The sequence below is a fragment of the Sarcophilus harrisii genome, chromosome 2 (genome assembly GCF_902635505.1).
Source record: "Sarcophilus harrisii chromosome 2, mSarHar1.11, whole genome shotgun sequence".
In the NCBI taxonomy this organism is placed as follows: domain Eukaryota; kingdom Metazoa; phylum Chordata; class Mammalia; order Dasyuromorphia; family Dasyuridae; genus Sarcophilus; species Sarcophilus harrisii.
Genome location: NC_045427.1, coordinates 560,538,517 through 560,554,309, shown reverse-complemented (window position 1 = coordinate 560,554,309; position 15,793 = coordinate 560,538,517). Strand labels below are relative to the sequence as shown.

The 15,793-nt window shown below is 32.8% G+C and overlaps 1 protein-coding gene across 3 annotated transcripts in view; it reads left to right on the top strand.

The window, feature by feature from the left end:
• Positions 1-15,793, top strand: part of LOC100918759 (cilia- and flagella-associated protein 43-like) — a 201,538-nt gene that overhangs the window by 56,589 nt on the left and 129,156 nt on the right. For all 3 annotated transcript variants that reach the window (XM_031955797.1, XM_031955799.1, XM_031955798.1), the window contains exons 11-12: positions 1,097-1,177; positions 15,175-15,323. In XM_031955797.1, the coding sequence (XP_031811657.1) occupies positions 1,097-1,177; positions 15,175-15,323 (230 nt within the window). The remainder of the gene's footprint in view (positions 1-1,096; positions 1,178-15,174; positions 15,324-15,793) is intronic.

Sequence of the window (15,793 nt, the reverse complement as noted above, 5' to 3'; positions counted from 1 at the left end):
CTTTCCGAAGAGGCATTTCAGTACATTATTTGCAGTGGTTAAATATTCAGCATATTTACAAAGTTTATTTATCTCCAGACAAAATGATACATTTATTAAAATTTTAAGTGAAGCTAGATATTGAAATATGTATATTACAGGAAAAGCAAGAAAACCCTCTAATTGACATGTTATTCTGATCCCTTTGGAATAAGCCATAGGATACATTGTAGCCAGTGGATTATATTCCCTCCAGTGGCTCTGATGTTGTAGTTTGATCAACACTGACTTGAAACCAAATATGAATTATGCTTCTTGCTGGCTATGTGACTTTCAGCAAATTACTTTTTTTCTCCTGTGATTCAGTTTTGTCATCTCTGTAACATGAGGTGAGGGGGGATAAGGGTTAGGTTAGACAGATTTTAAGGTAGTTTTCAGGTCAAAACCCTATGATAAATATAATTAGTCTTTAATTCCAGGTAAGCAAAAGGAAATGTTTGATATCCAGAATCTTATGTTAGCACCTTGTCTATTTTCAAGAAATATTCAAAGTAATAAAATTCTATTTAAGACTTTAACAAGATGATATATAAGTGATCTTATCACTTTGCTAGTCAGATATTCGATTCTCAGTCATTTTTCTTCATATCCATCTAAAAGAGGTATCAGATATCAGATTCTATTGAAGTCTGTTTAAGTGTTGATTCTATGAAAGAATAAAAAGAGTAACACATTTTGATACTTGTTTTAAAAAAAAAACATTAATGGGATTTAACAAAAAATCCACACATGTTTCCTGGGAAAAATTTTCCCTTTATCTTATTAGTTAATTTCCAACTTTAAAAACTCATAGACTTGAAATTTAATTATTATAAGCCTTTTAAAAGCATAGTAAAGTCATTGTCTAATGCATCTTTAAATTATAAATGTTGATGTTGAAATGTTCATTTTGACTGAATTGTCCTTGATTTGTATAAATGATACTCATGGCCCGTTTTCTAGCTATAATTGCAATGGGGCTGATTTTTCTTAAAAGGAAATGAAAAAGTTCACTTTTCATATGTTTCATATGTTTCACAGTTTCTATGCTTATGCTTTTTTATTGCTTGTGTGTTAGTCAGTAACCATTTTGGGAGAAATCTGTATTTGGTTGTTAGAGAATGGATCTCATGTCAGCAAATTACACCTCAGGACTGAGGTATGTATTCTTAAAGGGTAGGTAATTTTCAGGTTGAATGCAATATAAGTTTATTTCTTCATCTTCACATGATCTTATTTCCTAGAAGATTTCCTTGTTTATCAATTTGTATATATTTATCTCTTCCTATTCTGCAATAACTTTGGTATATGTAAGTCATGTAATTGAATACTGCAAAAAGCATCACATGTATTCCATCAAAATTTGGTACTATATTATTGGTGTTTCAAAGAAGAAATTGCACATAATATCAAATTATAGCAAGATTAGGAAGAATTGAAAGAATTATTTATGTATATTTCTTGTCATTATTGACATTTTCTTCATGTTCATATAGAACAGTTCAAGGTATTATGAAAATCTAAATAGTAATTAGAGATGATGCTGTCCCTTCCCTTTATTATGAGATTATAATCTCAATTATAAATAGACTGTGACACTAAACCTGACATCTAGGAGGATTACAGGGCATTAAAAAAGGTAGAGGATGAAGTTGGTCAAGTCATAATAAAAGGACTAAAGTTATAAATTCTTTACCCAGACTTATAAAAGACAGGAAATCTCCATGATCTATTTAATTGCAACTCAGTTTTGATATTTGTTTGTTTCTGTTTAGAATCTTAGAATGTTAAGATTTGAAAGAACTTCATAGATAATCTTATCCAATCCTTTCATTGTATAGCATGCAGGAGAAGGGAAGTTCCTTGTCCACTATCCCAAAGAGAGTTAGAATTAAAGTTGGAGATAGAATTCATGTCTGAATCCTGATCGAGAACCCTATCCACTGTACTATGCTGCTTCCTTTCTCTTGGACATGGAAAAAATAGAAGTAAATTAGAAAGCACATTTCTGAATTCAATATTTAGTATTTTTTCTATTAAATAAACCAGAAAGAGTTAATAGTAGATTAGCTTCCTTTTGTAGTGTAGTCCACATTCTCTTTTTTAAGGTTTCAGCTACCTGTAGAAGAACCAATGCATCAACAACAACTTTTTCTTAGTGTTCCTTAGGCAGTGCCAGTTTGGAGAGCTGTATGGCCTAGTGCTCCCTAAGTTTGGCTTAATACTTTACATAATATCTAATTATAATTGAAGAATCACAGGACATAGTAATAAGCAGGATGTAATCATCATCTATCTGCAATAACCTAACACATAGTAGAATGATCATTTGAACTGATTTTTGAAAACAATTTTGAATAATTTATTTTATAATTCCATGTTGGAAAATATTCATCCTGAGTCAGCCTGAGAAAATAATTTTTGAACACTAATTCATTCATTAGATGTCTATTAAACTCCTATTGTGTGTGTCTGTTTTCCTAGGTGCTTGTTGAAGATATAAAAGAAACACAAGACATAGCACTTGCCTTCTAGATTATTATTATCTATTTGAAAAAAAATGATATACCTATATAAAAGAACTGGAATATTATACAGGTTGTGATAAAGACCTAATTTCTTCAAGAAGTTGTGTGTTGTTCAGTTTTTCAGGAAGTTATTTCAGTAGTCTTCTTTGTGCCGTTGTGGACCATACTATTCGTGGGATTTTCTTAGTAAAGACCCTGGAATAATGTGCAAACAGAGGTTAAGTAGCTTGCTCATGGTCCCACAGTTAGGAAGTATCTGAGGTCAGATTTGAATTCAGGTCTTCCTGACTCTAGACCCAGAATTCTATCCATTGAGCCATCTAGCTGCCCCTAGAGGCAGCATAATGTAATAGAATATAGTGTGGTTAAAAAAAAAAAAGACTCAGAAGACTTGGATTCTATTGCTGGCTCTGTTACTTTATGAACTTGGTTACATTAGTTAGTTAACATGTTTTTATTAAGCCTTTACTGAATGGTAGGCATTATGCTAAATACCAATATAAGGAAAAAAATTATCCTGACCCAAGAAGTTCACATTCTAATGGGGTAAATAACTTGTAAATAAGAGAGAGAGAGAGAGAGAGAGAGAGAGAGAGAGAGAGAGAGTGTGTCTGTGTGTGTGTGTGTGTGTGTGTATACACTGACACTCAATGAGTAGGAGGTGATAATAGTTAGACCTAATTCACTTTGGTAGCTAAGTGGAGTGGGATTGGAATGGGAAGGGACTTGAAGTAGAGCAATTAGGAAGTTTTTACAGTAGTCCAAGTGATAGGTGATGAGAATTTGCTAGAATTATAACTATGATTAGAGAAAAGATATATGAGAAATTTTGAAACAACGTAATTGCACCACAGATTGGATATGTAGTATAAGTTAAAGTGAGAATAATGAGATGAACCTGGGTGAATAGAATAATAGTAATACTCTTGATAGGAATAGATAAATTTGGAAGAAGTGGAGGGTGAGTTTAGAGGAATAGAATGAGTTCTGTTTTGGATATGTTGAGTTTGAGATTTCTATGGAACATCTAGTTTGAGATGCTCAGGAGATACTTATCAATGTATGACAAGCTTAGGAGACATACTGCAGCTGACTATGCAGAACTAGAAATTATGTAAGGATATGATAATTGAACTCACATTAGCTGATATGATCACCAAAGGAGATAGCATAAGATAAAAAGAGAAGGCGGCTCATGGTAGAGAATTGGGGAACATACATAGGTGGTGGGAATGACAAGGATGAAGAATCAGCAGGAGAAATTAAGGAGCATTCAGATGGGTAAGAAGAGAATGGAGTATCACAAAAACCTTAGCAGAGAATGATGTTAGAGAGAGAGAATCAACAGTAACAAATACTCCAGAGAGGATAAGGAAGGATAAGAACTGAGAAAAACTATTTGACAGTTAAAACATCATTGATACATTTGAAAAGAGTAGTTTTCAGTTGAATGATGAGGTTCATAAATTACATTATATGGGATTTAGAAGAGAGTAAAAGAATAGGAAGGGGAAATCTTTAGTGTAGACCACTTTCTCAAAGGCTTTGGTCAAGGGGAAGGTAGTGGGGAAGAAAAGGAGGGAAAAACGAATGAAGTAAATACACAGCAAAGAATAAAAGAAAACCTATAATGAAGCAAAGATGGACAGTTCAGAATATAATGTCTTCTATTACATATGCTTTCTTGAAATGGAAATTTGTTACAAATTTTGAATCCTTATGTTTTGCTGTGCACATGAAAGTTTGTTTTTTTTTCTTTTCTGTCTTTTAAATTTAGTTTTATAGTTTTAAATAAATAAATACATTTTTAAAAAATGTTTAGTCAGGAATTAAAGGAAAGATATAGGACTGAATACTAGCAGGGAGGCATTGAATTAAGTGAAAGCTTTTTAAAAATAGGGAAATATGCATGTTTGTAGACAACAGTAAATGGGACAACAGTAAATAGGAAGAGACTGAAATTATAATGGGCATCTTCTGCAAAATAGAGAAAGTAATGTAATAAAGGGGACATTTATAGGGATTTGCTTTGGCAAGGATTAAATCCACTTCTTGATCCTAGACTAGAGTGAAGGAGGAGATAGATTGTAGGAGAAGAAGTTTAAATGATGTGAGATTAAGAGAAAGCAAGAAACAAGGCTCTTGGTAAATAGTCTCTATTTTTTAAAATAGGTTTTATTGATATTTTATGTTTTTCATGTCAATATAGTTATCCAAATCATCTCCACCCCCCAAACTATCTCATTGGCAAATAGTATTTTTAGGGAGATCAAATGAATCAGCACAACTGATTTTATACATTGAAAAATCTCCATTTGAGTCCTGCTTATAATTTTGTTATATTTACTTTTGGTTTTTTGGTGTACATTCCACTTACTTTATCAAACTGTGTATATTCTTTTATCCACTTACTCACTCTGCCTTAGTTCATATAGATTTTTTCTTGCTTCTGTATATTCATCATATCATGTATCATGTCTTACAAAACAGTAAAATTCCATTATATACATGTTGCTCAATTTGTTTAATCAAACCCCAATTGATGAACATCTGTTTTGTCTTCAATTTTTTTTTCCTGAGGCAATTGGGGTTAAGTGCCTTGCCTAGGGACTGAGACCAGAATTGAACTCAGATCCTCCTGACTTCAGGGCTGGTGCTCTGCCATTGCGCCACCTAGTTGCCCCTTGTTTCCAATACTTAGCACAAAACAAGTACTTCTATAAATATTTTGAAATATATGAGAACTTTCTTCTTATTGATGGCTTTCTTAAGATATAAATTCAATAGTAGAGTATCTGGTTTGAGGATATAGTCATTTTAGTCACTTTGTTTGCATAATTCTAAATTGCTTTCCAAATTTGTTATATCATTTTATAGCTTCAACCAACAATGTATTAGTATGCCTATCCTTCCGTGACCTTTGTAATATTGAGGACTGTCATTTTTACCAATTTGAAGATGACAGGTGAAATCTCAAGGTTGTTTTAATGTACATTTCTCTTATTAATGATTTTAAGAATTTTTTTCATGATTGTGAATGTTTTGCAATCATTTATCTATTTCAGAATTGCTACTAGTCTTATGAATTTATGTATCTTAGTTACCAAACCCTTACAGGGAAATTTAGTACATTTAGAATGTATTGTGGAATGTGGCATAAGGTATTCCTCTTAAGTCTAATTTCTGCTACACTGCTTTTCAGTTTTCTCAGCAGTTTTTTATCAAATAGGGAGTTATTTTTTTTTGCTTTGTTGAACACTGAATTGTTGACTTTCTTTGATTCTTTCTAGCCTGTCTCATTAAAACACCTCTTTTTTTAAACCAGTGCCAGATATTTTGATAACTGCTTCTTTATAATATAATTTGAGTTCTAGAATTACTCCCCCCCTGCATCTCTTCTTTTCACCATCTTCTTTGATATTCTAAATCTTTTTTTTCAAAATGAATTTTGTTATTAGGTCAATTTTTTGATGAAGTATGAGGTGATGTTGAGGGATTTGTGGGAAGGGCATTTGTTAGAGATTAGAGAAATAGGAAAGTTTCGAACAGCTGCTGTGGAGGACGGGATAGTGAATCTAAGGAAGAAAAGAATGGTTGCTTTCCTACAATGAAGACCTAGTTAAAATTAAAATTTATATTGGATCTAGGCAGCATAGTTTCATGATTTCTTCTAGATCAGTTTAGCAACATATGAATAGGATTTAAGGAAGGTAATGGGAATAATCTAGAGTTTTATTGTTCAATCATCCAGTTGTGATTATTTCTTCATGACCCGTGGACCATAGAATGCCATTGCTGTTTATGGGGTTTCTTGGCAAAAATAATGGAGGTGTTTTGCTATTTCCTTTTCCAGTGGGATTAAGACAAACAGAAGTTGTGACTTGCCCAGTGTCACACAGTTAATGTCTGAGGTCAAATTTGAATTTAGATCTTTCTGACTAATCTTTCCTTAGCCTTTGGAGTGTACTTGTAATGATAGAACGAGGGGGCAAAGGGGTTGAAAGTAGAGGATAGAGGACAGTACAATTGTTTCTCCAAGAGGTTGAGATAAAAAAGAGAAAAGAGTATAGTCAGTTCAGGAATGATGATCTAGAAACAGAATAAAAGTTGAAATAAGAAGAAAAAACAATATTAGGATAGTAAGGCATAAGGAGAGATGGTGTGATAAAAGATTATGATCAAATGAAAAAATTTCACAGTTCATAAGTAAGTAACATGGAACATTTATGGATTATTGCAAGATCAAGAGTATGACCATCATATACAGTTCAAATTCTTAGTTTCCTCATGTAAAATGAGAGGATTGGATAAGATTAGGAGTTTTTAACATTTCTATATCATAAATTCCTTTGGTAATCTGGGTGAATCCCTTCTTAAAAGTAATGTTTTTAAATACATATAATATGTAGAATTATCAAATTATCAAAAATTTAAATTAAATTGATTAAAATATTTAAATTATTAAAACTAATTTTATTTGAATGGAATTATAAAAAATATATTTTAAAAACAAGCTCACACACTATGGGTTAACAATCATTGGACTAGATGAATTAAGGTCCCTTATTTAAAGCAACTACAATCATGTGATATGATTATAGAGTAATAAAATTGATTATATAAGCCTCACATATTTCCAGTATATCTGCTGTGTATGACTTTCGATGATCCAATAAAACAACTATCACAAGTCTCCTTGTGGTTTAAGTAGGATTCATGATGTCTTTGTCATTATTCCAGTATATATGTGCCCTGTCTCTATAGCTAATTCTTTTAAGCCTGACTCTTTTAAATATGTCTAGAAGGGAAGTACTACAGGAAGGAAGGGGTGAGAAATTACAGCTGAATTCATATTTTTCTCTCAACTTCCTTTCATTGTGTGTGACTTTAGTAGGCACTTGGCTTGGTAAGGAAGGAGCTTATTTCAGTCAAGATAAGGGTGATTTAAAAAAAGATCTTTAATAGGCCAAAGGGTAAATTTTTAAAAAAGTAATTACTCATGTTATCAGCAAATGAGTTTATTGTGTAATCAATAATGTCTTATTCTGAATTAACTATGGTACAGTTTATAGAGATTTTGTCTTTTCCTTGACAGAGCTAAGGAAGGAAGAAATTTATTCATTCATAGATCAAGAGAGTTAGTTAGTTATCAGAGAATCTGTAGAAACCAGGTGTCTTTTTCATTTTAGGGACTTTTGGGATTGGAGAGCTGAGGATGTTAGATGAAAATGTGTAGGAAGGAAAAATGGACTTCATCTGTGATTATTGATCTCTTCCTGCTCTAATAGTCCCACACAATGACTTAGAACAGTTTGTCAATTAAAAAAAGAAATGGGTGTCAATAAGGATTCCTTTGGGCTTAGAAAAGACTTAGAAAACCAAGTATAAATATTCTCTTTTTTTAATCAATAAAACATTATCTTCTCTCATTCTGTGTTTTCTTTTCTTTATTATAACTTTTTTTATTGATAGAACATATGCATGGGTAATTTTTTACATTATCCCTTGCACTCACTTCTGTTCCGACTTTTCCTTTCCCTCCCTTCACCTCCTCCCCTAAATGACAGGCAGTTTTATACATGTTAAATATTATATAGTATATCCTAGATACAATATATGTGTGCAGAACCATACAGTTCTCTTGTTGCACAAGAAGAATTGGATTCAGAAGGTTAAAATAACCTGGGAAGAAAAACGAAAATGCAAACAGTCTACATTCATTTCCCATTGTTCCTTCTCTGGATGTAGCTGATTCTGTCCCTCACTGATCAATTGGAACTGAATTAGATCTTCTCTTTGTCGAAGATATCCACTTCCATCAGAATACATCCTCATACAACACTGTTGTATGTTCAACATACACTGTTGTTGAAGTGTATAATGATCTCCTGGTTCTGCTCATTTCACTCAGCATCAGTTCATGTAAGCCTTTCCAAGCCTCTCTATATTCATCCTGCTGTTCATTTCTTACAGAACAATAATATTCCATAACATTCATATACCACAATTTACCCAACCATTGTCCACTTGATGGGCATCCATTCAATTTCCAGTTTCTAGCCACTACAAAAAGGACTGCCACAAACATTTTGGCACATGCAGGTCCCTTTCCCTTCTTTAGTATCTCTTTGGGATATAAGCCCAGTAGTAACGCTGCTGGATCAAAGGGTATGCACAGTTTGATAAATTTTTGGGCATAATTCCAGATTGCTCTCCAGAATGGTTGGATGGGGTTCACAACTCCACCAACAATGCATCAGTGTCCCAGTTTTCCTGCATCCCCTCCAACATTCATCATTATTTTTCCCTGTCATCTTAGCCAATCTGACAGGTATGTAGTGATAGCTCATAGTTGTCTTAATTTTCATTTCTCTGATCAATAGTGATTTGGAACACCTTTTCACATAAATAGAAATAGTTTCAATTTCATCATCTGAAAATTGTCTATTCATATCCTTTGACCATTTATCAATTGGAAAATGGCTTGATTTCTTATAAATTAGAGTCAATTCTCTATATATTTTGGAAATGAGGCCTTTATCAGAACCTTTAATTGTAAAAATGTTTTCCCAGTTTGTTGCTTCCCTTCTAATCTTGTTTGTATTAGTTTTGTTTGTACAAAGCCTTTTTAATTTGATATAACCAAAATTTTCTATTTTGTGATCAGTAATGATCTCTAATTCTTCTTTGGTCACAAATTCCTTCCTCTTCCACAATTCTGAGAGGTAAACTATCCTATGTTCCTCTAATTTATTTATAATCTCGTTTTTTATGCCTAAATCATGGACCCATTTTGATCTTATCTTGGTGTACAGTGTTAAGTGTGGGTCCATGCCTAATTTCTGCCATACTAATTTCCAGTTTTCCCAGCAGTTTTTGTCAAATAATGAATTCTTATTCCAAAAGTTGGGATCTTTGGGTTTGTCAAACCCTAGATTGCTATAGTTATTGACTATTTTGTCCTGAACCTAACCTATTCCACTGATCAACTAATCTATTTCTTAGCCAGTACCAATTGGTTTTGATAACTGCTGCTTTATAATATAGTTTTAGATCTGGTACAGCTAGGCCACCTTCATTTTTTTTTCATTAGTTCCCTTGAAATTCTTGACTTTTTGTTATTCCAGATGAATTTTGTTGTTATTTTTTCTAGGTTAGTAAAATAGTTTCTTGGGAGTTTTATTGGTAAAACAATAAATAAATAGATTAGGAAATATTGTCATCTTTATTATATTCACTCGGCCTATCCAAGAGCAATTAATATTTTTCCAGTTATTTAAATCTGACTTTATTTGTGTGGAAAGTGTTTTGTAATTTTGCTCATATAAATTCTTTGGTAGGTAGATTCCCAAATATTTTATGCTGTCAACAGTTATTTTGAATGGAATTTCTCTTTGTGTCTCTTGCTGTTGGATTTTGTTGGTGATGTATAAAAATGCGGAGGATTTATGTGGATTTATTTTGTATTCTGCAACTGTGGTAAAGTTGTAAATTATTTCTAATAGCTTTTTAATAGAATCTTTGGGGTTCTCTAAGTATACCATCATCTACAAAGAGGGATAATTTGGTTTCCCTCATTACCTACTCTAATTCCTTTAATCTCTTTCTCAACTCTTATTGCTGAGGCTAGCGTTTCTAATACACTATTGAATAATAATGATAGTGGGCAACCTTGTTTCACTCCTGATCTTACTGGGAATGGGTTCCAGTTTACTCCCATTACATATGATGCTTACTGACGGTTTTAAATATATGTTCCTGACTATTTTAAGCAAAAGTCCATTTATTCTTGTACTCTCAAGTGTTTTTATTAGGAATGGATGTTGGATTTTATCAAAAGCTTTTTCTGCATCTATTGACATGATCATATGGTTTTTGTTAATTTGGTTATTGATATAGTCAATTATGCTAATAGTTTTCCTAATATTGAACCAGCCCTGCATTCCTGGTATAAAGCCTACTTGGTCATAGTGTATTATTTTGGGGATGATTTTCTGTAATCTTTTTGCTAATATTTTATTTAAGATTTTAGCATCAATATTCATTAGGGAGATTGGTCTATAATTTTCTTTCTCTGTTTTCTTTCTACCTGGTTTAGGTATCAGTACCATGTCTGTGTCATAAAAGGAATTTGGTAGAACTCCTTCAATCCCTCTTTTTTCAAATAGTTTATATAGCATTGGAGTTAATTGTTCTTTAAATGTTTGGTAGACTTCACATGTAAATCCACTTGGTCCTGGGGATTTTTTCTTAGGGAGTTGATTAATGGCTTGTTCTATTTCTTTTTCTTTTTTTTTGACCATAGATAGTTTTTATGGTGAAATAGAAGAACAGATTTCAAACCCTGAGGAGACTAAAAGGAGATCGTCTCCGCATGAAGCCCCAAAGGGTGACTCTATTTCTTTTTCTAAGATGGGACTGTTTAACCAATTTACTTATTCTCCTGTTAATCTAGGCAAGCTATATTTTTGAAGGTATACTTGCATTTCATTTAAGTTATCAGATTTATTGGCATAAAGTTGGGCAAAATAACTCCTAATTGTTGCTCTAATTTCCTCTTCATTAGTGGTGAGTTCTCTCTTTTCATTTTTAAGACTAACAATTTGATTTTCCTCTTTCCTTTTTTTAATCAGATTTACTAATTGTTTGTCTATTTTGTTGGTTTTTTCATAAAACCAACTCTTAGTTTTATTAATGCAATTGTTTTTTTACTTTCAATTTTATTAATCTCTCCTTTTATTTTTAGAATTTAAAGTTCAGTGTTTGACTGAGGGTTTTTAATTTGTTCCTTTCCTAGCATTTTTAGTTGCAAGCCCAATTCATTGACCTTCTCTTTTATTCTATTTTCTTCTATTTTATGCAAATAGGACTCTAGAGATATAAAATTTCCCCTTATTACTACTTTGGCTTCATCCTACACATTTTGGTATGATGTCTCATTATTGTCATTTTCTTCGGTGAAGTTATTAATTATGTCTATGATTTGCTGTTTCACCCAATAATTCTTTAGTATGAGATTATTTAGTTTCCAATTATTTTTTGGTCTATTTTGCCCTGGCTTTTTATTGAATGTAATTTTCATTGCATCGTGGTCTGAAAAGGATGCATTTTTCTATTTCTGCCTTTCTCCCTTTGATTTTGACATCTTTATGAACTAATATATGGTCAATTTTTGTATAGGTTCCATGAACTGCTGAGAAGAAAATGTACTCCTTTCTGTCTCCATTTAGTTTTCTCCAAAGATCTATCATATCTAACTTTTTAGTCTTCTATTTACCTATTTGACTTCTTTCTTATTTATTTTTTGGTTTGATTTATCTAATTCTGAGAGTGCAAGGTTGAGATCTCCCACTATTATAGTTTTGCTATTTATTTCTTCTTGCAGCTCTCTTAATTTCTCTTTTAAGAATTCAGATGCTACACTACTTGGTGCCTATGTTTAATATTGATATTGATTCATTATCTATGCTACTCTTTAACAAGATATAATGCCCTTCCTTATCTCTTTTAATTAGATCATTTTTTGCTTTTGCTTGATCTGAGATCAGGATGGCTTCCCCTGCTTTTTTGACTTCACCTGAAGCATAGTAGATTCTGTTCCAGCCTTTTACCTTTACTCTGTATGTATTGCCCTGCTTCAAATGTGTTTTCTCTAAACAACGTATTGTAGGATTCTGGCTTTTAATCTAATCTGCTATTCGTTTCTGCTTTATGGGGGAGTTCACCCCATTCACATTTATGATTAAAATTACTAATGTTATATTTCTTGCCATCTTGTTAACCCCTGCTTATGCTTTTCTCCTTTCTTTCCCCCTTATCCCCCTCCTCAGTATTAAACTTGTGAGCACCACTTGCTTCTCACAGCCCTCCCTTTTTAGGATGCCTCCCCTCACCTTAGAGTTCCTCCCCATTTTCCTCACAATTTCTGTATTCCCTTCCGCTTAGCTTACTCCTTCCCTTTTTACTTTTCCCCCTCCCACTTTTCAATGAGGTGGGAGAAGTTTCACCATAAATTGAATATGTCTAACATTTTTCTCTTTAAGCCCATTCTGATGAGAGTAAGATGCACACTATGTTCATCCCCCTCTACTCTTTCTCTCAGATATAATAGGTTTCCTTTGCCTCTTGTGAGATGTAAAACCCCCACTTTACTCTTTTTCTGGTACAATTTCCTTTCCACCTTTAGTTTCTTTTTTATATTATAATTGTAAAACCAAATTATACATGTGTTTTTTATGTATATTCATAACAGAAATATGGTTCCCAAGATTTCTTTTTACCTTTTTGTGCTTCTCTTGAGTCCTATATTTGGAGATCAAACTTTAATTGCATTTTTTCATCAGAAATAGATGAAATTCACCTATTTCATTGAATGTCCATCTTCTTCCCTGGAAAAAAACATGCTCATTTTGGATAAGTAAGTTATTCTTGATTGCATACAAAGTTCCTTAGCCTTTTGTAATGTCAGTTTCCAGGCCCTTTGATCCTTTAATGTGGATGCTGCTAGATCTTGAGTATTCCTTATTGTGGCTCTTCTATATTTGAATTATTTTTTTCTAGCTGCTTGTAGTATTTTTCCTTGATCTGATAGTTCCGGAATTTAGCCACAATATTTCTTGGAGTTTTGATTTTGGGGTCTCTTTCAGTAGATGATCAATGAATTCTTTCAATATCTATTTTACTCTCTGTTTCTATAACATCTGGGCAGTTCTCTTTGATGATTTCCTGGAAAATAGTGTCTAGGCTCTTTTTTCATCATAATTTGTAGGAAGTCCAATAATTCTCAGATTATCTCTCCTAGATCTATTTTCCAGCTTGTTTTCCCAAGTACATATTTGACATTTTTTTTCATTGTTTCATTTTTTTAGTTTTGCTTGACTGATTCTTGGTGTCTTCTCGAGTCATTCAATTCTGATTTTTAATGAATTATTTTCTTCATTTACTTTTTTATTTCTTTTTGTAATTGTCCAATTGAGTTTTTAAGGGAGTTATTTTGTTCTATGGAATTTTTTTCCATTTCATCAATTTTATTTTTTAGAGAGGTATTTTCTTTTTCCAATTCACTAATTTTGTTTTCCTTGGAGTTGTTTATCTTTTCCAATTCATTAATTCTGTTTTTCAAGGATTTCATTTCTTTAAGCACTCTCTCTTTAAATGAGTGGGATGACTTATCCAGACCTCTTGCCAAGCTTCCCTTTCCTCTTCCCATTTTTCTTTTAGCTCTTTTGTAAGAGCCTTTTAAATTTCTTCTATGAGAGCCTTGTGTGTTGAGGGCCAGATCATTCCCTCCTTTGGGAATTCATCTGGATATATTCTGTTTTTAGTCTCCTCAGAGTTTAAAGTCTGCTTTCTATCCACATAAAAGCTATCAATAGTTAGAGCTCGTTTAAATTTTTTGCTCATTTTTGTCAAAGAAGAATCAAAGAAAACAAACTAACAAAAAAAAAATCCAATACAATCTGCTTTTTTTTTGGTGGGGTGGGGAAGGGGAGGCTAGATGGTATTACCAAGCTTCCTCTACAGACTGCAGGGGGAAGCAGTGAAACATTAGCAGGACAGCAATGGCTACGCTGTGTCTGGGCTCTTGAGACTCTGAGAGCGTGTTGAGACACTCCATGTGGTTGTGACCAGGTCCGGAGAGAGACCCAAGCTTTTCAGGGTTATAGTCTTTACCCCCTGTGTTTATAGCTTCTCTGCTGATCTACTGGCTTATTGCCAGGGCAAAGTAGCCACACTGTGGTAAAGTTCTCCCCACAGAAATGGCTGAGATCACACCCCCTCCCCCCTCAGGTCTGCTCAATGTGAGCTGCCTGCCTTACTCTGTCTGCTGTGCTGCTGCTGCCTGCCTTCAGTTTGTGCCTGATCTAACCATCCCCACCTGCAAGCAAAAACAGACCTTTTCTGCCAAATTTTGAGGATATCTTCTGTTGGTAATTATTTGTGGTTTTTTCCAGTGAAGCACTAATTCTGAGGCCTTGTCATGAAATTATATTCTGAGAGAAAAGATCAAGCTTAAATAGATGTGTTTATCCTCTCCGCCATCTTGGCTGGAAGTCTCCAGTATTATCTTTTTTTGTATTTTCATTTTGTTAAATTTTGTTGAATTTCCAACTGCTCTCTAGAATATTGTAGGGCACATGTAGCCTGTGGATTCTGTGCTTGATTTATATAGTATAATTTTTATTTTATATAGTTTAATATTAAAAATGATTTTTAAATAATTTGTGTACTATTATTGATGTGATCAAATTACTTTTATGTATCATTATTAAAATTTTCATGTGATTTGATCTCTCAGTAAAATTTATCACTCCTACTTTTTTGACAGAGGAATACTTTCAATACATGTTGCACTTCTCTTTGAATCCTTAGTCATTCACATCTCAAAAATGACTGTAGTACTAATAGTAAATGATAGTTACATAGTGTTTTAATGTTTACAAAGCACTTTAATATATATATTCATGCATTTCTCACAACAACTGTATGGGATATGTGGCACATGCTTTTTATTTATATTGCAATCCAGAGCCACCTATTTGCCCATTTAGTCTTTGCAAAGTCAGAATAGAATTCTGACTTGAGTCTTTATGCTACAGCTAAAAATTTGGGGGTTTATTTTAACTAGGTAAATGATATGGCTTGCTGCCCTTCCTCACTTTCAGTCGCTGTGGGAACCAATGAAGGATATATCCAATTCCTTGACGTAACTGATGTTGCATTACCTCAAGTTGCTCATAGTGTCTTCTTGACTCGATCTTCTATACAGCACGTTCAGTAAGTATAGCTGGAAATGAGTTCAATTTATAATACCTTATATGTTTGCTGGGAATAACATGAATCTATGGTTTTGACATACTAGTTTTGGGCCAGGTGTTTTTTTCATTTCCAAGACTTTTTGGTCTCCATACTTACTAGCTTTAGCTGAATGTTAAAGGAACATAATAGGCTTCTTCTTAGTAAGTATTATCGTACTTTTCAGTGTATTGTTATAATTTTCTTCTTTAATTAAGGAAGTATTTTAAAATTAACATTAAACATTAAATGAAACATTTTTTAACATTTGCCATTAACATTTTATTTTTTAATATTAAATTTTGAGATATTTCAAAATATCCTATTGTTTTTCTTTTGTGATATTCTCAGGTATTGATTACAGGGCACCATGATGTGATAATATATATCCCTTTTATGTCAAATTATGTTGACATTACATTTCACTCATGTCATTTTCTATGATTAAAAGA